The 22,319-nt window shown below is 44.8% G+C and overlaps 1 protein-coding gene across 9 annotated transcripts in view; it reads left to right on the top strand.

The window, feature by feature from the left end:
- Positions 1–22,319, top strand: part of LOC124037637 (protein MON2 homolog) — a 59,555-nt gene that overhangs the window by 11,985 nt on the left and 25,251 nt on the right. For 5 of the 9 annotated variants that reach the window (XM_046352552.1, XM_046352549.1, XM_046352550.1 and 2 more), the window contains exons 2-16: positions 3,334–3,397; positions 3,622–3,749; positions 8,240–8,371; positions 8,656–8,785; positions 9,340–9,437; positions 11,185–11,310; positions 11,542–11,736; positions 12,020–12,144; positions 12,479–12,618; positions 12,837–12,996; positions 14,472–14,662; positions 14,974–15,055; positions 18,148–18,326; positions 18,746–18,832; positions 19,535–19,647. In XM_046352552.1, the coding sequence (XP_046208508.1) occupies positions 3,334–3,397; positions 3,622–3,749; positions 8,240–8,371; positions 8,656–8,785; positions 9,340–9,437; positions 11,185–11,310; positions 11,542–11,736; positions 12,020–12,144; positions 12,479–12,618; positions 12,837–12,996; positions 14,472–14,662; positions 14,974–15,055; positions 18,148–18,326; positions 18,746–18,832; positions 19,535–19,647 (1,950 nt within the window). The remainder of the gene's footprint in view (positions 1–3,333; positions 3,398–3,621; positions 3,750–8,239; positions 8,372–8,655; positions 8,786–9,339; positions 9,438–11,184; positions 11,311–11,541; positions 11,737–12,019; positions 12,145–12,478; positions 12,619–12,836; positions 12,997–14,471; positions 14,663–14,973; positions 15,056–18,147; positions 18,327–18,745; positions 18,833–19,534; positions 19,648–22,319) is intronic. The other 4 variants (XM_046352557.1, XM_046352556.1, XM_046352555.1 and 1 more) reach the window with 1 other exon arrangement.

The following is a 22,319-nucleotide window of genomic DNA, read 5'->3' as shown; positions in this document are numbered from 1 at the left end:
TCCTACTGATTCAGACTGAAGCTTCTCAGTTCTATTGTAAAGGGGAAGAAAGTCATGCAGTGTCATGCCTTTTTGGGCTCAGTTAGCATTTTACTGGATAAGAGTGTGGGTGGGGAGGGTGGAGTTGGTACAGAAAGACTACTGACTGAGCTAGCATGAATAGACTGGAGTGGTTTCATACAGTGGCTGGTCTGTCTGATGACCTAAATGACTCATAGCAGATCCATTCCACTCTCATCACAAACAAGAAGAACGAGGAAATGAAGCCAGTTATTTCAAATGTGAAAGTGTGAGGATGCACAACAAGCATCCAATAGGCATCAATAGGCTAGGCTAAATGTTGCCCTCTCCTATTGGTAAATCCTCTCCATTGACCATTTAAAGGTTTTCCAAAGGCCCTAAGCCTACTAATTGCACATGTGGGGACAGTGTTTCAGTGGTTTTCCATGTGCATGGCATCAGGTCTAAATACTCAGCCTTGACAGTGCAGTGTTATCCATGTTCAGGTTGGTAAGAACAGAAGGACACATGGTTTCACTCAAGGTTGAACATAGGAAATCCCAGCAATCTGCTTCTGATTCAAGGCTCTCGGACATGCTTTATTGTCTTATGTGACCAATTGATGCCAGTTATTGTGTTTGTAGGAAGTGGAGTGCAATGATCTTGTTGGCATTCCTTTACTTAAGGTTTCTGTAGGCAGGTCAGCATTTACCTGGATTCTAAAATCCACTTGATTCTACAGCAATATGAACAAAATAATAATTGTGAACAAGGCAAGTTCAGTATTGCCGTCATGATCATCAGCAGAATTAGGCTCATCCTTGTTGATAGTATTATAGGCTTCATGGATAACTTCAACATTGTAATGAATCTGTTTCCTTAAAGACCATGGACCATCCCTTATGGTGTCATCTTTAATCATCATCACCACGATCATCTTCCTTCCATAATAGGCTCCCATTCACATTGCATACTGGGTCCATTCACTGTGGCTCCTCTGAGCCCTGCTAGTGCTAGGCCCACCTAACCACAATGGCTGCTGTATGAGGAGGGTTGGAGAAGGACCTTTTTTTTTAAGGCTATTTATAACACATTTAGTGCAGCGTTGCCTTTTGCGCAACAGCACTGTGGCGAAATTCATTTGGAATGAATGTCAGTTTTGTGTCACAATCGTATACAGCCAAACAAGGAACATCAAGGGTGCTAGAATGGAATATATCGGTCTAGTAGCCTTGTATATGTTAAGTTCTAGAGTGTGCTTATGGTCAACCTGTTATGTGTGACGCGAACCCAAGTGCCGAGAAACACTACCTTCATTAGCCAAGGGGCATTTCCATGGTAAGAGTCATGTTGTCACTTCAAAATGTATGTCAAACAAAAACCAATGATTGCAAAGTTAAGCAATCCATACAACTCTATGCACAAGGACGACTTTTTTAACAGTTTACTTGAACAGCGCAGATGCAACAGAATTTTGTGCTGTCATTCTGTTACCAAACTTTGCATCCACGCTGTTCTAAATGTGTTTTTGTAACATTTTCTTTGGAAATAGTTAAAAGTAGTTTGATTTGTTTACCTTTGCAGTCATTGGTTTCTGTTTGATGTACATTTTTAAAGTGAACATTGTGAGTCTCAGCATCACTCTGTTATTGTGGATTTGTCCCAAGATAACAAGACTAACTTCATGATGAGAAAGCCTCCGCACTAAAGTTGCGGCCTATCAACGACACCTAGAATAAGAACCTAAACGGCCCTTCCCCACCAACAGACTTTGTTTGTGGAAGCCTAACCTTGTTTGTGCTAGAGATGTTCTCAACAACAACAAAAATGTATGTCACCCTGCCTGCCTCCCATTTTGAATAAGAGCAACAGCAAAAAGAAAGGAGGACCAAGGCACTCATCATATAATTAAAATGCCTTTATTTGTATGGCATGTTCAATGGAAATAAATATGAATAACTGTGTTTTGGCTGCATGACCTTTGTCAGGGAATACATGAACCAAAGTGAATTAGTTGTCTTCACTGTTCTTCGTAGCGTCTAGGGCTATATTGATATCTTCGTCTCTACACCAGCAGGATCGGAATGATTATTAGAACAAGTTCTGTGTGATTTTTAATGCCCTGTTATCCCTCCACACTGAGGACAAAGGAGAGGAGGGAGACTTGCATTTCTCTAGATTATCTTTAAGTCGCTGTGTGGGGTTACGATAGGGCCTGTAGTTCTACACAGCTTGGCCCAGTCCACACTCTGCAGTATTAAGGCCCTGTTGCCGGGTAACCAAGCGGTTCAAGAGGTCGCATACTGTCCAATTGACTCCCACCTCTGTGCGACCTTGTGGCAGGTCAAATGAAATATGAAGTGATATGACTGTATAGCAGGTCAAACACTGCAGCATAGCACAGCAGGTCTGGCTAGAACAACAATAACAGGAGGTGTTTCTCACCCAGGCTGTCTTCCTACGTGATTTTACATCATACGAAGAGGGTTTGACTGGTGGTTGTTATTCATATCAAATGAATTACCTGCTGGAGTGTTGCACACTTCTTAAGCTAGACTCTTTGTGGTCAGATCTTAACTGAAAAAGACCCTGCTATGTTATGTGTTTCAGTAACGAGGAGAGGCAGTGACTAGAACAGGTTAACTGAAAGAAACCCTGCTAAGTTGTCAATCCAATATTTCTTCACTTTAGCTTGGAACAATAATTGTGGGACAGGAATTGCCAGGAAACAATTTGACACTGAAAGTATGTTTATGTAAGCTATAGGGAACGAAGTGGAGGGTGCTCAACCAACTGGAGTCGAGGTACAACCCAAAAAGGTTCATCATCATTGAAAAGACGCGACGCTCGCTCACCATTTTAAATATTAATTGTTTTATTCAAGCAAGGTTAAAAGTTGTTCTGATAAAGGCCATGGAGGGCTGAAATGTTAATCTTTTAACCTTGCTTAAATAAAACAATGAACGAGCGTCGCACCTTCTCTATGTAGGTTATAGGCCCAGTCTGTATCACAGTGCACAGTCGGAGCTGCAGCTGCTGGGGAGCGATAGAGACCTCTGTAGACTGCTGAAAGCACAGCATGATCTCACTGTCAGGCAACGGAGCTCCACACCAGAGAAATCACGATGGCTCCCAGTGTCTCCTCTCCGGTAACTCAAGGTTAACTGATTAGTGTGTCTGGCCATGAGGATCATTAATAAGGACTAGGAGACGTCTACCTCAGTTATAACAGTGCATATAGAGGTGGTAACGTATCGTCAGCTGTCTTATCATAAGGAATGTATAGGTACTTTAAATGTAAACTTAATGTGTCTCTGTTCTGTGCTTTTCTAGGCTGCTGAGTCTGGGATAGTCAAGATCAAGACCATCGCCGCGAGGAATTCAGACATCTTGGCAAGTGAGTGATTGAGGGAGGGGACACTCCTATGCCTTGTGTGTGTTTGTTTGTGAGCGATGTTTTGGCTGAGCCAATATCCAATCACATACAGAACAGTGATTATACCTCATTAAAACAAGCAAAGGAAAGGATGCATTCTAACAGAGTAGTCCTATTGTAGATGTTTGTTTTAGAACAACCGTCTAATGTGTTAACTGCATGCCCATGTATTGTCTCCTCCTTAGCTCTGAAGGAGAACAGCTCGGAGGTAGTGCAGCCATTCCTGATGGGCTGTGGCACCAAGGAGCCCAAGATCACCCAGCTGTGTCTGGCTGCTATCCAGAGACTCATGTCCCACGAGGTGGTTTCTGAGGTGAGGAACACAGGACCACTAACAAGACTGATATGCTTTCATTCTAAGGAAATTGGTCTGGATGTAAGGCATACATTTGAAGTCAGGGCAGGGGGAGAACGTTATGATGATCCTGTCTGGGCTTCTACTACTTTACATATAGTAGTGCCAGTGTCTCTCACTTTAGGCCTCACATTGCAGTGCAAAGCCTCATCTCTGTAAAACTGCTTGCTGCACCTCAATATGGAGCCCAGGCTATTGTGACTGGCCCTTTAACCGCTACATCTCAACATGGAGCCCAGGCTATTGTGACTGGCCCTTTAACCGCTACATCTCAACATGGAGCCCAGGCTATTGTGACTGGCCCTTTAACCGCTACACCTCAACATGGAGCCCAGGCTATTGTGACTGGCCCTTTAACCGCTACACCTCAACATGGAACCCAGGCTATTGTGACTGGCACTTTGGAAAGGCTATTGTGACTGGCTACACCTCAACATGGAACCCAGGCTATTGTGACTGGCCCTTTAACCGCTACACCTCAACATGGAACCCAGGCTATTGTGACTGGCCCTTTAACCGCTACACCTCAACATGGAACCCAGGCTATTCTGACTGGCCCTTTAACCGCTACACCTCAACATGGAACCCAGGCTATTGTGACTGGCCCTTTAACCGCTACACCTCAACATGGAACCCAGGCTATTGTGACTGGCCCTTTAACCGCTACACCTCAACATGGAACCCAGGCTATTGTGACTGGCCCTTTAACCGCTACACCTCAACATGGAACCCAGGCTATTCTGACTGGCCTTCCCTGACCATGGCTTGCCTGGTGTTAGCAGGGACACCTTGACTGATCACTGACCACCTAGCCAGCCACTCCTACTGTGTGAATAAGAACACCCTGGCTAATTCACTCCCTGCCTGACTGAATGTGTACACCCTGCCTTCCTGATTGGCTGACTGACTGTACAGCCTGACTGGCTGGCTGGTTGTGTTTACATGATATCAGCAGACTCCCTGCTTGTAGCCTTTCAACGGAGGCTTTCTGCCACGTTCCAGCGCCTCCCCTCTATCTCTGTCTGTCTGTAAGCCCAGGGCTTAACTACTGGGACAGGGATGGGGAAGAGGAACCAAGCTACCCCGATATTGATTTAAATGTGTTTTATGTGAGTGAAAAGTGTCGGTTTTGCCGTCTGAAGGACAGGTTCTTTCTTCAAACTAAACTGCCCCCAGTTTCAATTGGTTTTGTACGAGTTCTGCAGAGTTGTTCTGACCTCAGGAAGTGACGCGAGGACAATGGCTCAATCCCAATAGCCCCCCTCGTTTTCTAGTGTCCCTCTGTGGGTGAGTGACACTCAAACGGAGCAACTAGAGGAAGTGAGAGATGAATAACTCTAGGGAATGGGACATCACTCATGTACATCAGAAGCCGCTGAATTGTGCCTACCACACAATTCAATGACGTCGAGCCTTGTTTTCACTGTTCTGGAGGCGGTAATAGCTTTCCTTATACTTCTCATGCAACAAATACGTACAGTACTTACGGAATGATAACAGCCAAATAACAATGTGCCCACAATGTACCAATGTACCAATCCTCTGGTTGTGATTCAATGTGGAGTAGTACTGAAGTCAGGACTTTCATTCCATAATAGCAGTTTGACATTTAACAGTCACTTTTCCCTTCACTCAGTCATTTTCTGCATTTTCTTGGGGATTAATTATTAACCAGTGGAAGCATTGTAAAAAAGTTTAATCCACTGTTCTGAACTAATATTTAGTTAGAGGTGGATATCTAGCTGCACAATATTTTTAACAAACCGATCTCATGGAACTATATTTAACTACTGTACATTTTCGTTATAGTCCTTCAAATACTTGTATGAATTAAAACACAGAAATGGATAATCACCCTACAGTTTTCTTAATCTGAGCCGAAAGTTCATTTCAGAATCACCCACGTTTGGTAGCCTATGCTGTTGAATGCTCTTTCTGTCCATGGGCATGGTTGTTCATGTAGTGGTTACAATGTATCTCTGATCAAACACTCTCATAAAAGGTATGTGGTAAAGACACAGGAGCAAATGAGTTTGGTACAGGGATGGACAGAATTTTGACATGCAAATCTGATTGGATACAGCGCTTTGATTATTGAAATATCAGCCTCAATTTGACATGTTGCTCTTTTATTTTTGAGGGCTAATCGGGGACATTTTACAGCGACAGCTGTAGTCAGGGGCAGGCCACTAAAATTGGCCACTTATTTTATCCTCCACTACACAATAAGCAAGAAAATACCCCATAATGTCAAAGTGGAATTATGTTTTATACCATTTTTTGTTAATTAAATAGGAAATGTCTTGAGTCAATAAGTATTCAACCCAGGCTTGCATTATGGCAAGCCTAAATAAGGTCAGTAGTAAAAATATGCTTAACAAGTCACATACTAAGTTGCCTGTACTCACTCAGTGTGCGATAATAGTGTATAGCATGATTTTGGAATGACTCATCTCTAACCCACATACAATTACCTGTAAGGTCCCTCAGTTGAGCAGTGCATTTCAAACACAGATTCAACCACAAAGACCAGGAATGTTTTTCAATTCCTCACGAAGAAGGTCATCTATTGGTAGATGTGTAAAATTAAATTGTAAAAATAGAGCAGACTTTGAATATCCCTTTGAGCATGGTTAAGTTATTTACACTTTGAATGGTGTATCAATACACCCAGTCACTACAAAAATACAGGCGTCCTTCCTAACTCAGTTGCTGGAGAGGAAGAAAAGCTGCTCAGGGATTTGACCATGAGGCTAATGATGACTTTAAAGCAGTTACAGAGTTTAATGGCTGTGATAGGAGAAAACTGAGGATGGATCAACAACATTGTAGTTACTCCACAATACTAACCTTATTGACAGAGTGAAAATAAGGACGCCTATACATAATACAAATATTCCAAAACATGCATCCTGTTTGCAATAAGCTACTTAAGTAAAACTGCTCAAATTTGGCAAAGAAATGTACTTTGCCCCAAACATAGTGTTTTATATTCCAGACAAACACAACACATCACTGAGTACCACTCTTCATATTTTCAAACATGGGGGTGGCTGCGTCATGTTATGGGTATGCTTGTCATCGGCAAAGAAGGTGGAATTAAACTAAGCACAGCCAAAATCCTAGAGGAAATCTAGGTTGTCTGCTTTCCAACACTGGGAGACAAATTCACCTTCCAGCAGGACCGTATCCTAAAACACAAGACCAAATATACACTGGAATTGCTTATTAATATGACATTGGTATTGTGTGTAGATGGGAGAAGTAAAAAATATATATTTTAAGATAACAGCTGTAACAAAACATTTTTTGGGTTAACTGCCTTGTTCAGGGGCAGAACGACAGATTTTTGTCAGCTCATGGATTGTAATCTAGCTCGGTTACTGGCCCAACACTCTAACCACTAGGCTACCTGCCGCCCCAACAAAATGTGCAGTAAGTCCAGGGGTATGAACACTTTCTGGTGGCACTGTAGCTTCAATCTCTAACATTACTACAATAAAGAGCAATGGCAAGTGATTGACTTGTACATCTTTTTTTATGAAGAGCAAGGCAAGCTTTCACAATTGTACCTAACATTTGCAGGAAATGCTTTAGCTTTTTTTGTTTGTAAATTAACTTTATGACAAAAAAATATGCATAGGCCTAATAATTTCTCTACATTAACTAACATATTCCTCTTAACTGTACATTTTTTTAGCATGAAGTTGTAAGAAATTATATTTGCTTCCGTCCTAGTATTTTTGTCAGCCATCTTTCCTGAAGCAACTTTCTAGCCTTGGGTCACAGAGCTTCATGGGAGTTTTGAGTACCACTCGTTCGCAAGTTAGCAACTCGATTCGCTTCATTTGGTGTTTAGAGGGCTGAATAGAGGGCTGAAAAGGCACTATGCCTCGCTCAAGGTTGTATTGGGATGCACATTCCTCAATAGTTAACACAGCCACAAGTCTAACCAATAAATTGTGCCTATTTCTAAAATTTATCTTAAAATCAGATTTTAAACCAAACCTTAACCCTTGCCACACTGCTAACCTTATGTCTGACCTTAACCTTAAATTTAGACAATTTTTATGATCTAGGCAAATTTGGACTTTGTGGCTGTGTATCTAGGAAACTGGACCCCACTCCGACTTGATGCGAGGGATCGTTGTTAACGAAGGGGGAGGGTTAAGGGGGTGGTGTTGGTATTAAGACAATGTCACAGAGTGCCACAGTGGCTGGGGTTGGCTGAAAGAATGCCAATGTGACTCCCTGACCCTGATGTGGTGTTGCCTGGTCCGGTCGGCTGCTGCCGTGTGTCTATCTGTGTGTACATGTCTGTGTCTATGACCTCTAGAGCTCCTCTCACTTCCTCTGTTCTGTCACATTCCAGTAAATTGTGACTGTCGCTGCCTCCTGGGTGTACAAGTAGGCTACATGTCTAACCATGTGTTGTGTGTGTTCATCAGGCTGCAGCTGGGAACATCATTAACATGCTGTGGCAGTTGATGGAAAACGGGCAGGAGGAACTGAAGCTCCTGCAGACTGTGTTGGTGCTGCTCACCACCAACACAGTGGTACATGACCAAGTCCTGTCCAAGGTACCGTACACTCAGCACACACATTGCAGACACTTTTATATATTCAAGGTACAGTCAGATAGTACATGCTGTGTCCCAAACACGTCTCATATTTCCTAGGGAGTTGGTTTCCACGTACATGTTAATCCAGATGTGTGCCTTAGTAAATCTGACTACGTTCCAATGTTCATACTAGCATACCACTTAGAATGTATTACCCAGTACATGGCTTGATTCTTTGTGGGATGCTATGTTAGGCTGGCTATTGTAACAGAGCCTGTGTCTCCTCGCCGCCTCCCTCCCAGGCTATCGTGCTGTGTTTCCGCCTGCACTTCACCAAGGACAACATCACCAACAACACAGCCGCCGCCACCGTCAGACAAGTCGTCACCGTGGTATTCGAGAGGATGGTCGCGGAGGACGAGCGCTTCAAAGGTCTGAGCAGAGTGCTCATGGGAAATGGAGTTCCCGGACTCTACTGTTTTCTTTTTGCCATTGATTCAGAGTTGAGTCATTGTTAGACCCACAAAGGGAAGTGCGCAAGTGTACACTTTGGATGAAAGGTGGAGGTTGCAGCCACAGAACTTTACATCAGTATTCTAGAATCCCACTTCCTCTCTCCAACCCTCCTCTTTTCCTCTAACTTTGACCATGCCACAGAAGAAGGGAAGGGAATTTGTTTCTCCTTAGATTGCCTAAACTGCTTATCCCATGACTTCAGTGAATATAACATGACTTGTTGAGGCTTTGGTTTGGCCCCTTTAGTTTTCACACTGCTGTCTTTCCACTCTACGTCTTAGTTTAGTATAACTGGGATTGGAAATCACAATTTAATTGTGACTTTTCCCTCCTGAGGTAGGTTTTGGACCGGTCTTTTCTGAGAGTGTTTATTTGTGTCATTGTTTGATGAGAGATTAATCCCTCCAGGTTTGTAGCCACAGCTGTTTCTAAAGTTGTCTCTCCCTCTCCTCCCTCCCTCTCTCCTCCAGACATCGTGGACCAGCCTCCTCCAGTCCAGGGTAACACTAACCGGAGGTCTGTTAGCACCCTGAGGCCCAGTGCTAAAGACGCCTACATGCTGTTCCAGGTACGTCCACCAGGTGGAGACAGTCCTCCATACCTCTCACTGTACCCAACATTCACCCTCTCTCCCATCAGAAGAGGAGGTGTAGCTAGGGTAGAGTAAAAGTGGTATGGGAGGGCAAGGGAGGGAACGAGGGCAAGGGAGGGAACGAGGGCAAGGGAGGGAACGAGGGCAAGGGAGGGAACGAGGGGGCAAGGGAGGGAACGAGGGCCAGGGCAAGGGAGGGAACGAGGGCCAGGGCAAGGGAGGGAACGAGGGGGCAAGGGAGGGAACGAGGGCAAGGGAGGGAACGAGGGCAAGGGAGGGAACGAGGGCAAGGGAGGGAACGAGGGCAAGGGAGGGAAGGAGGGCAAGGGAGGGAACGAGGGCCAGGGCGGGAACGAGGGCAAGGGAGGGAACGAGGGCCAGGGCGAGGGAACGAGGGCCAGGGCAAGGGAGGGAACGAGGGCCAGGGCAAGGGAGGGAACGAGGGCCAGGGCAAGGGAGGGAACGAGGGCCAGGGCAAGGGAGGGAACGAGGGCCAGGGCAAGGGAGGGAACGAGGGCCAGGGCAGGGAGGGAACGAGGGCCAGGGCCAGGGCGGGAACGAGGGCCAGGGCCAGGGCGGGAACGAGGGCCAGGGCGGGAACGAGGGCCAGGGCGGGAACGAGGGCCAGGGCCAGGGCGGGAACGAGGGCCAGGGCCAGGGAGGGAACGAGGGCCAGGGCCAGGGAGGGAACGAGGGCCAGGGCCAGGGAGGGAACGAGGGCCAGGCCAGGGAGGGAACGAGGGCCAGGGAACGAGGGCCAGGGCCAGGGGGCCAGGGCCAGGGCGGGAACGAGGGCCAGGGCCAGGGCGGGAACGAGGGCCAGGGCGGGAGCGAGGGCCAGGGCCAGGGCGGGAACGAGGGCCAGGGCCAGGGCGGGAGCGAGGGCCAGGGCGGGAACGAGGGCCAGGGCGGGAACGAGGGCCAGGGCAAGGGAGGGACCGAGGGCCAGGGCAAGGGCCAGGGCCAGGGGGGCCAGGGCAAGGGAACGAGGGCCAGGGCCAGGGCCAGGGAGGGAGGGCAAGGGAGGGCCAGGGCCAGGGCGGGAACGAGGGCCAGGGCCAGGGAGGGAACGAGGGCCAGGGCAAGGGAGGGAACGAGGGCCAGGGCAAGGGCGGGAACGAGGGCCAGGGCCAGGGGGGCCAGGGCCAGGGCGGGAGCGAGGGCCAGGGCCAGGGCGGGAACGAGGGAGGGCCAGGGCCAGGGCCAGGGCCAGGGAGGGACCGAGGGCCAGGGCCAGGGCGGGAAGGGAGGGACCGAGGGCCAGGGCAAGGGAGGGACCGAGGGCCAGGGCAAGGGAGGGACCGAGGGCCAGGGCAAGGGAGGAACAGGGAGGGGAGGGACCGAGGGGGAGGGGAACGGGGGTAGGGGAGAACACGGGAAGGGGTAGGGGGGAACGAGGGTAGGGGAAGAGGGAAACGAGGATAGGGAAGGGCGGGCGCGAGAGGAAGGGGGGGATGGCGAGAACGAGGGGGAGGGAAGGGGAGAACGAGGGTAGGGGAAGGGGAGAACGAGGGTAGGGGAAGGGGGGCAACGAGGAGAAGGGGGAGGGAGGGGAAGCGAGGGGTAGAAAACGGTAAGGTAGGGAACAATTTTGTGGAATGAAACAGCCATGCTGTCATAAGATATGTGGAGCCCATACTTCCAGACTGTATCAGAGGCAATGCTAGTAGCTGTCTCCAGCTGTCCTATGTCTACATCCCCATTTCTGTGTGTGTCCCTCCAGGACCTATGTCAGCTAGTAAATGCTGATGCCCCCTACTGGCTGGTAGGGATGACAGAGATGACACGGACGTTTGGTCTGGAGCTCCTGGAGTCGGTCCTCAATGACTTCCCTAGGGTCTTCCTGCAGGTGAATACACAGTACAGTATTATACTTTACAATGCAATACAACTTAATACAATATGATGCAGTAAAGTATGGTACAATGCAATACAACACAATCAAGTATTATCTGCATTGAAATAGAATACAATACAACATCTCATCTCACTGTAGGTGTCTTGTATTTGGACTGTGATCCCCAACTCTGTGGGGGATTGCCCTCTAACCATTGCCCTCTAACCTCTGACCCCTGTGTAGCACCAGGAGTTCAGCTTCCTGCTGAAGGAGCGTGTGTGTCCGCTGGTCATCAAGCTGTTCTCCCCCAACATCAAGTTCCGTCAAGGCAACAGCAGCGCCGCCTCCCCAGCCCCTGTAGAAAAACCCTACTTCCCCATCTGCATGAGGCTGCTCAGAGTGGTATCTGTGCTCATCAAACACTTCTACAGCCTACTGGTGAGTCTCTGTGCTTATCAAACACTTGTACAGCCTACTGGTGAGAGTCAGTTACAGCTATCTACTACCAAGTACTGTGTTCTCTGTACTTACATCATCAAACACAACTACAGTCTAGTGGTGAGCGCCAAAGCAAGAACTATAGTTAGGGTCAAGTCCATTTGAAATTAGGAAGTAAGTTGAAATTCCAATTTTCCACAAATCCTGTTGTCTTATTTTAGAGCCAGAAATGTGTGGATAGTTAGCTTGGAGCTGAGTTGTGTGTTTGTCTGTGTTGCTGTAGGTGACAGAGTGTGAGATCTTCCTGTCTCTGCTGGTGAAGTTCCTGGATGGAGAGAAGCCTCAGTGGCTTAGAGCTGTGGCCGTGGAGTCAGTCCACCGGCTGTGTGTACAGCCACACCTGCTACGGTGAGTAGGAGGAGTGCACACACTGACTTTACCCTACACACACACCTTCATCACTAAACTTACCACATAACTTCAACATATCGCCGTTGATAATGGCTGACCCTGGCCATGACCCCCACTCTCCAAGGGTGTCTCAGGGGGAGTTGGGATTTGCAGAAAAACATTTCCAGTTCACACATGCATATAATACATGCTTGTGCATGTGTGTAAAAGGACAAATATAATCACCCACTAAATAATAATCATAATTATTAGATTCTATGTTCTACCCAACCTCCCATCCACTTTTCTAAGTCCCTTCATCTCCCCCTCACCTCTCCCCCTGTTCACCCAGGTCTTTCTGCTTGTCCTATGACATGAAGCAGCACTCCACCAAGGTGTTCAGGGACATCGTCAATGCTCTGGGCTCCTTCATCCAGTCCCTTTTTATTGTCCTCAACACAGGAAATCCTGCTGCTACCAACACTTCCACCGGTCAGTAGTGTTGACCTTTCGTGTTATAGCTTTTGACATATAATGTAGTGGAACTTATGGTGAGGTAAAGGAAGGAGTCTAGGATCGGAGTGGTCAACTCAGGAGGGTGGTCTGCAGGGTGCAGGCTTTTGTTCCAACCCAACACTAACAGCCCATTCTTTTTCCTCCTCTCTCTCCCTATCTCTGTGTCTCCCTAATCTCTCTATCCCCCTTCCTAGGTGGGTCAGGGGCCCAGGGGGCTGCCCAGGGGGCTGCCCAGGGGGGTCCAGGCGCAGGAGGTCAGGGTGGGAGTCTAACCACACAGGCTGCCTTTGAGTACCGCGGTACCTGGATCCCCCTCATGACCGTCAGTGTTCAGGGCAGTGCCAAGGCTACCTAGTCAGTAGTAATATACACACATACATACACTAGATATCTAGCTATTGCTGTCTAGATAGAAATCACCAATCCAATTATTACACACAGTAACCATGTTTCCATCCACATTTTTATGCAAGTAAAGTCCATATAAAAGAAAAACAAGACAGTTGTGATGGAAAAAGGAAGTTTCGGGACAATTTCATAAACACCAAACAGATCATTTATTCGTTCGACATGGTGGGATCTTATTTGTGTCAGTAAAATTAATTATATGCGAAATAGTGATGGAAACAATTATTGATATAATAACCATCATATTAAAGTAAACTTGGAGTCACGCAATGATATGGTGTGTGGTCCTCCCACTCCAACCAGACTAGGACTCAGGAAACCATAACATTTTATTAGGCTACAGATGACATAAGTTATGATGAACATAACAGGGTGGTGAAAGTGCACGGTGATGAGCTTGATGCTGCTTCCCAATAAATATCAAGGGTCCTATTCTTGTGATATGATGATCAATGCTTGACTGCCTTTGACAGATATTCTTGTTCCATAATAATGTCATGTAAACGAACCTAGCTGCACTGTATCTGAACCTAGCTGCACTGTATCTGAACCTAGCTGCACTGTATCTGAACCTAGCTGCACTGTATCTGAACCTAGCTGCACTGTATCTGAACCTAGCTGCACTGTATCTGAACCTAGCTGCACTGTATCTGAACCTAGCTGCACTGTATCTGAACCTAGCTGCACTGTATCTGAACCTAGCTGCACTGTATCTGAACCTAGCTGCACTGTATCTGAACCTAGCTGCACTGTATCTGAACCTAGCTGCACTGTATCTGAACCTAGCTGCACTGTATCTGAACCTAGCTGCACTGTATCTGAACCTAGCTGCACTGTATCTGAACCTAGCTGCACTGTATCTGAACCTAGCTGCACTGTATCTGAACCTAGCTGCACTGTATCTGAACCTAGCTGCACTGTATCTGAACCTAGCTGCACTGTATCTGAACCTAGCTGCACTGTATCTGAACCTAGCTGCTGAACTGTATCTGAACCTAGCTGCACTGTATCTGAACCTAGCTGCACTGTATCTGAACCTAGCTGCACTGTATCTGAACCTAGCTGCACTGTATCTGAACCTAGCTGCACTGTATCTGAACCTAGCTGCACTGTATCTGAACCTAGCTGCACTGTATCTGCACGTTGTTGGCTAGAGAGCATGTGCCAAGACCAGAGTGGGCACATTCACTATTTTTAACTATCGTATAGCTGAAAATGCGAGGGAGGGAGTAGCATCTGTTGGCTGTAATTATGAGGAGATGAAACAATGCTGCTGTTTTTATGTTATAGTCGCTGGTTTGTTGATGCAGGAGAAAGAGTTGTTAGAGTTGTCAGTCAGCAGGGTAGAGAAGTGGTTCTCAGCAACTGCACACACACTAACACACACTGATTCACATCATTACTCTCTCTTCCTCCGCCAGTCTGGAGATGTTGGACAAGGTGGAGCCCCCGTCTATCCCAGAGGGTTATGCTATGTCTGTGGCCTTCAGCGCCCTGCTGGACCTGGTCCGAGGCATCACTTCCATGATAGAGAGAGCGTTGGCCAAGGAGGAGGAGGAGGCGGCTGTACGCAGGGAGGCCAACCCAGACCAGAACACCCAGCTTGAGCCTGGTGAATAGAGGGGAGGGGGATGAGGGTCAGGGGTTAGGACTAGGGGGCTTCTCTGGGCCTACAGAAAGTGCTGAATCTTAGCTTGACATTCTGTAGGTGTGCAAATCTTGAACTTTGAAGCACTTGTCTGACCTCTAGTGGCCAATCCAGTACCTACACTTCCTGAGGGAGTTTATCAATGTAGGCTTACCACGGTGATGTACTCTTTTGTCATCCCTATGCAAAAGCTTATGTAGCATTTTTAAATATAGATATCTGTACAAATGTATATTGCTTTTCCACTCTGTTGCTAACTAGTGTTTCTCTGTCAGGGGCCCATCTGGTATGGGAAGAGATGGTCAGTGCGTGTTGGTGTGGTCTACTGGCTGCGCTCTCTCTCCTGCTGGATGCCAGGTAAACAACCCGTCCTATAGATCACCTCAAAGTAAATGTATTTAGTATCCCCTCAAATGTATTTAGTATCCTCTCAAATGTATTTAGTATCCCCTCAAAATAAAGGTATTTAGTATCCTCTCAAAATAAAGGTATTTAGTATCCTCTCAAAATAAAGGTATTTAGTATCCTCTCAAAATAAAGGTATTTAGTATCCCCTCAAAATAAAGGTATTTAGTATCCCCTCAAAATAAAGGTATTTAGTATCCCCTCAAAATAAAGGTATTTAGTATCCTCTCAAAATAAAGGTATTTAGTATCCTCTCAAAATAAATGTATTTAGTATCCTCTCAAATGTATTTAGTATCCCCTCAAATGTATTTAGTATCCCCTCAAATGTATTTAGTATCCTCTCAAATGTATTTAGTATCCTCTCAAAATAAAGGTATTTAGTATCCTCTCAAAATAAAGGTATTTAGTATCCTCTCAAAATAAATGTATTTAGTATCCCCTCAAATGTATTTAGTATCCCCTCAAATGTATTTAGTATCTCCTCAAATGTATTTAGTATCCTCTCAAAATAAAGGTATTTAGTATCCCCTCAAAATGAAGGTATTTAGTATCCTCTCAAAATAAATGTATTTGGTATCCCTCAAAATAAATGTATTTGGTATCCTCTCAAAATAAAGGTATTTGGTATCCTCTCAAAATAAAGGTATTTGGTATCCTCTCAAAATAAAGGTATTTGGTATCCTCTCAAAATAAAGGTATTTGGTATCCTCTCAAAATAAATGTATTTAGTATCCTCTCAAAATAAATGTATTTAGTATCCCCTCAAAATAAAGGTATTTAGTATCCCCTCAAAATGAAGGTATTTAGTATCCTCTCAAAATGAAGGTATTTAGTATCCTCTCAAAATGAAGGTATTTAGTATCCTCTCAAAATGAAGGTATTTAGTATCCTCTCAAAATGAAGGTATTTAGTATCCTCTCAAAATAAATGTATTTAGTATCCTCTCAAATGTATTTAGTATCCCCTCAAATGTATTTAGTATCTCCTCAAATGTATTTAGTATCCTCTCAAATGTATTTAGTATCCTCTCAAAATAAAGGTATTTAGTAACCCCTCAAAATGAAGGTATTTAGTATCCTCTCAAAATGAAGGTATTTAGTATCCTCTCAAAATAAAGGTATTTAGTATCCTCTCAAAATAAAGGTATTTAGTATCCCCTCAAATGTATTTAGTATCCCCTCAAATGTATTTAGTATCCCCTCAAATGTATTTAGTATCCCCTCAAATGTATTTAGTATCCCCTCAAATGTATTTAGTATCCCCTCAAATGTATTTAGTATCCTCTCAAATGTATTTAGTATCCTCTCAAAATAAAGGTATTTAGTATCCTCTCAAATGTATTTAGTATCCCCCCAAATGTATTTAGTATCCTCTCAAAATAAAGGTATTTAGTATCCTCTCAAATGTATTTAGTATCCCCCCAAATGTATTTAGTATCCCCTCAAATGTATTTAGTATCCCCTCAAAGGTATTTAGTATCCCCTCAAAGGTATTTAGTATCCCCTCAAAGGTATTTAGTATCCCCTCAAAGGTATTTAGTATCCCCTCAAAGGTATTTAGTATCCCCTCAAAGGTATTTAGTATCCCCTCAAAGGTATTTAGTATCCCCTCAAAGGTATTTAGTATCCCCTCAAAGGTATTTAGTATCCCCTCAAAGGTATTTAGTATCCCCTCAAAGGTATTTAGTATCCCCTCAAAGGTATTTAGTATCCCCTCAAAGGTATTTAGTATCCCCTCAAAGGTATTTAGTATCCCCTCAAAGGTATTTAGTATCCCCTCAAAGGTATTTAGTATCCCCTCAAAGGTATTTAGTATCCCCTCAAAGGTATTTAGTATCCCCTCAAAATAAAGGTATTTAGTATCCCCTCAAAAAAGGTATTTAGTATCCCCTCAAAAAAGGTATTTAGTATCCCCTCAAAATAAAGGTATTTAGTATCCCCTCAAAATAAAGGTATTTAGTATCCCCTCAAAGGTATTTAGTATCCCCTCAAAGGTATTTAGTATCCCCTCAAAGGTATTTAGTATCCCCTCAAAATAAAGGTATTTAGTATCCCCTCAAAATAAAGGTATTTAGTATCCCCTCAAAATAAAGGTATTTAGTATCCCCTCAAAATAAAGGTATTTAGTATCCCCTCAAAATAAAGGTATTTAGTATCCCCTCAAAATAAAGGTATTTAGTATCCCCTCAAAATAAAGGTATTTAGTATCCCCTCAAAATAAAGGTATTTAGTATCCCCTCAAATGTATTTAGTATCCCCTCAAATGTATTTAGTATCCTCTCAAATGTATTTAGTATCCCCTCAAAATCCTTCTGTAGCTCAGTTGGTAGAGCATGGCGCTTGTAACGCCAGGGTAGCGGGTTCGATTCCCGGGACCACCCATACGTAGAATGTATGCACACATGACTGTAAGTCGCTTTGGATAAAAGCGTCTGCTAAATGGCATATATTATTTTATTATTATTATAAAATAAAGGTATTTAGTATCCTCTCAAAATAAAGGTATTTAGTATCCTCTCAAAATAAAGGTATTTAGTATCCTCTCAAAATAAAGGTATTTAGTATCCTCTCAAAATAAAGGTATTTAGTATCCTCTCAAAATAAAGGTATTTAGTATCCCCTCAAAATAAAGGTATTTAGTATCCTCTCAAAATAAAGGTATTTAGTATCCCCTCAAAATAAAGGTATTTAGTATCCCCTCAAAATAAAGGTATTTAGTATCCCCTCAAAATAAAGGTATTTAGTATCCCCTCAAAATAAAGGTATTTATTATCCCCTCAAAATAAAGGTATTTAGTATCCCCTCAAAGTAACTTGATAGTTTGACAGGGGAAACTCAAGGTCAGTGTTTAGTTCAGGAGCAACACAAGTAGTTGAAACTACTGCGCCCAGCAACGAAGGTCCCTAGACCATAAGTTGCTGTGTAAGGAGTCTGCAGATGAAACGGTTTTATGATCGTTTTTTTAACGCGGCAAAAAGTGAAGACGTTGCGGCAGTTAGGTTTGTTCCAAACCCATAACCCCCTCTGTCTCGTCCCCCTCCAGTACAGATGAGACTGCGACAGAGAGCATCCTGAAGGCAGAGCTGACCGTGGCGGCGCTGTGTGGTCGCCTGGGCCTCGTGACGCCCCGCGACGCCTTCATCACAGCCATCTGCAAGGCCTCGCTGCCCCCACACTACGCCTTGACTGTCCTCAGCAGTAATACAGCCAACATTAACAAGGGTCAGTCGTGGATGCTAAACCGACACTGCAAAAAAAAAACATTTTTACTAAACATTTGGGAAGGTAAAACTTTTTCAGTGTAAACTTAAACCACTAAAACAAGATATCAAGTATAAAGAAAATATAATGGTACTATATACTTTTAAATAAGATCATCTGTGAGACCTAATAATCACCAACATGAAAACTAGACAGTCAGGGAGAATCTAAAATTTAAAAAATGTGATGACAATGGGACCCCCAATGATTTTGTTGTAATGTTTAAGCCCGATAGCATAAGAACAAGGCATAAGCCATGGCCAAATGTACAGAAGTTAAGGGAATTTGCTTTAAAACTGAATATATTCTCTCCGCTCCGTGGCAAAATGTGTAGAAGTGCGAGAAATTAGCTTTAAAACAGCAACATTTTGTCTCTGCAGCTAAGAAGACAGCCTCTAAAACCGCGCCATTGGCCAAGGCCACTACCACGCACCCTCCAAAAATGTCTAGGGGAAACACTGGCGCGTGTACGTCAGTACCCTGCGTGTGTGGGGGTGGTGGGTGCATGCATGTGTGAGCGCGTATGTTTGTGTGCGTTCATAGCAGTCTTCCCTCATGGCTTTGCTGCATCAGCTCTGTGGTAATTATACATACGTGCCTCTGAGGAACTTGACAAGCCGGTGGTACTTGTTTATTTGTACACTTAATGCGCTTTTCACCCCAAGTCTCTCTGTATACGTTTGTGAGAGTGTGAAGCTCTAGAGCCCTGGCTGTGTGTGATCTCCATACTAACCACTGTGATGCCCCACTTATATGTCATTAATCCTGGCTGTGCCTCAACTGTTTTCTTGTTCCCTCTAATTAGTAACACAAAGATTAATGTGTCGGGGAGGTCACAGTCTCACACACACAAGCTATTTGCATATTTTCTGTGATAGATCGAGCATGCAAAATGGCTTCAGCAGGATCGATGTTTGCTAGGGAGTTAATAAATCAAGTCTCTGTAGCATGTAGCTGGCTTGTCACAGTCACTCAGTGAAGTATATACATGGAAATGACTGGCTTGTGTGTTATTATCAGGGGTGTTTGCCTGTCTGTGAGATACATCATGAAGAAGAGAAAATAACAAAGTCACCGTGGTCATCGTGGACCTACAAAAGATTTGGTCCTTGTGATCATTACTTTTGTAGTGGACTCAAATAAAATGTGTTTTCTCCTGTCCTCCTCAGCCTACTCCATCCAGGGCCAGAGTGTTCAGATCATCAGTTCCTCCAGTGAGTCTCATCAGCAGGTGGTGGCTGTGGGACAGCCTCTCTCTGTACAGCCCCAAGGCACAGTAGTGGTAAGATTACCTCTACACAACATTACTACAACACCACATCTAAAGGCCACTGTGGTGGTAAGATTACCTCTACACAACATTACTACAACACCACATCTAAAGGCCACAGTGGTGGTAAGATTACCTCTACACAACATTACTACAACACCACATCTAAAGGCCACAGTAGTGGTAAGATTACCTCTACACAACATTACTACAACACCACATCTAAAGGCCACTGTGGTGGTAAGATTACCTCTAGACAACATTAATACAACACCACATCTAAAGGCCACTGTGGTGGTAAGATTACCTCTAGACAACATTACTACAACACCACATCTAAAGGCCACAGTAGTGGTAAGATTACCTCTAGACAACATTACTACAACACCACATCTAAAGGCCACTGTGGTGGTAAGATTACCTCTAGACAACATTAATACAACACCACATCTAAAGGCCACTGTGGTGGTTAAGATTACCTCTAGACAACATTACTACAACACCACATCTAAAGGCCACAGTAGTGGTAAGATTACCTCTACACAACATTACTACAACACCACATCTAAAGGCCACTGTGGTGGTAAGATTACCTCTACACAACATTACTACAACACCACATCTAAAGGCCACAGTGGTGGTAAGATTACCTCTACACAACATTACTACAACACCACATCTAAAGGCCACTCTGGTGGTAAGATTACCTCTACACAACATTACTACAACACCACATCTAAAGGCCACAGTAGTGGTAAGATACTTTTGTGTATTTAGTGTTTGTGGACACACCTTCAAATTAGTGGGTTCGGCTATTTCAGCCACTCACATCGCTGACAGGTGTATCAAATTGAGCACACAGTCATGCAATCTCCATAGACAAACATTGGCAGTAGAATGGCATTACTGAAGAGCTCAGTGACTTTCAACATGGCACCGTCATAGGATTCCATCTTTCCAACAAGTCAGTTCGTCAAATTTCTGCCCTGCTAGAGCTGCCCGGTCAACTGTAAGTACTGTTATTGTGAAGTGGAAACGTCTAGGAGAAACAACGGCTCAGCCGCGAAGTGGTAGGCCACACAAGCTCACAAAACGGGACCGCCGAGTGCTGAAGCGCGTGAAAATCGTCTGTCCTCAGTTCGAACTCACTACTGAGTTTAAAACTGCCTCTGGAAGCAACGGCCGGGACACAAACTGTTTGCCGGGAACGTCATGAAATGCGTTTCCATGGCCGAATAGCCTCACACAAGGCTAAGATCACCATGCACAATGCCAAGCGTCGGCTGGAGTGGTGTAAAGCTTGCTGCCATTGGACTCTGGAGCAGTGGAAACGCGTTCTCTGGAGTGATGAATCACGCTTCACCGTCTGGCAGTCTGATAGATGAATCTGGGTTTGGAGGATGCCAGGAGAACGCTACATGCCCCAATGCATAATGCCATCTGTAAAGTTTGGTGGAGGAGGATTAATGGTCTGGGGCTGTTTATCATGATTCGGACTAGGCCTTAGTTCAAGTGAAGGGAAATCTTAACGTTACAGCATACAATGACATTCTAGACCAGGGGTGTCAAACATACGGCCCGCGGGCCGGAACCGGCCCCCAAGGAGGTTCGATCAGGCCCGCAGGATAATTTGAAAGTGGAAAAAATGCATAAAAGACATGGAATTAATATTTTTAATTCGCTGCAATTCATGTATTATCCGCTAAGGGGCGCACTCTTTCCATCAGAGTAGAAGACAAGCCGCATCACTGAGACAGACTGAAAACAGCAGACGGTATCAATGCGCCATCTGCTGCTTGTTACGACGTTGTTAATACCTTGGTCTCTACCTCTCCGCTACACCTTCATTAGCCAAAATGTCGTTATCCAAACGGAGAAAAGTAGATAAGGAGTGTAGAATTTTCAAAGAAAAATGGACCACGTCCTATTTATTTACAGAGATGCACGGAAAACCTTTGTGCTTGGTGTGTTTGCAACAAGTTTCGGTATTGAAGGAATATAATATTCGACTCCAATACGAGACTCATCACAGCGAAAAATATGACGGCTTGCAAGGACAACTGAGAAGAGATAAGATTAACGAATTGCTGGCGGGTCTGAGGAAACAGCAGTCAACTTTCATCCAGAGCCGAGAAGTCAGTGAAGCAGCGGTAAAAGCCAGCTACCTAATTGCTAGCGAAATAGCATTAGCATCGAAGCCGTATTCCGACGGTGACTTTGTTAAACGATGCATGATGAAGGCGGCTGAACTTGTATTCCCGAGAAGCGACAAGCTTTTGCCAATATTAGCCTGGAGGAATACATGGTCGGAAAGAAAGCAGGTGTCGCGACAAAGTTCAAAGACAAAGTACAAGCCCTTAATGGAGGAGATCGTTTCTGGACATTTCACTGTATTTTGCACCAGGAGGCATTGTGTTGCAAGTGTAAATTTCATCCGGTCCAGAGGTCTGAACCATCGTCAGTTTGACAAACTTCTCAGCGACAGCAACATTACCCACAGCCTGCCATACCACACTGAAGTGAGATGGTTAAGCCGAGGCGCTGTGCTGAGGCATTTCTTTGATCTACGAGAGGAAATCGGACAGTTCATGGAGAAAAAGGAAAACCGGTGTTGGAATTACAATCTCAGGAATGGCTACGGGACCTTGCATTCTTGGTTGATATTACTGAACACTTGAACAATC

This window comes from Oncorhynchus gorbuscha, linkage group LG06 (assembly GCF_021184085.1).
Source record: "Oncorhynchus gorbuscha isolate QuinsamMale2020 ecotype Even-year linkage group LG06, OgorEven_v1.0, whole genome shotgun sequence".
NCBI lineage: Eukaryota > Metazoa > Chordata > Actinopteri > Salmoniformes > Salmonidae > Oncorhynchus > Oncorhynchus gorbuscha.
This window is presented reverse-complemented; position numbering and strand designations above follow the sequence as displayed.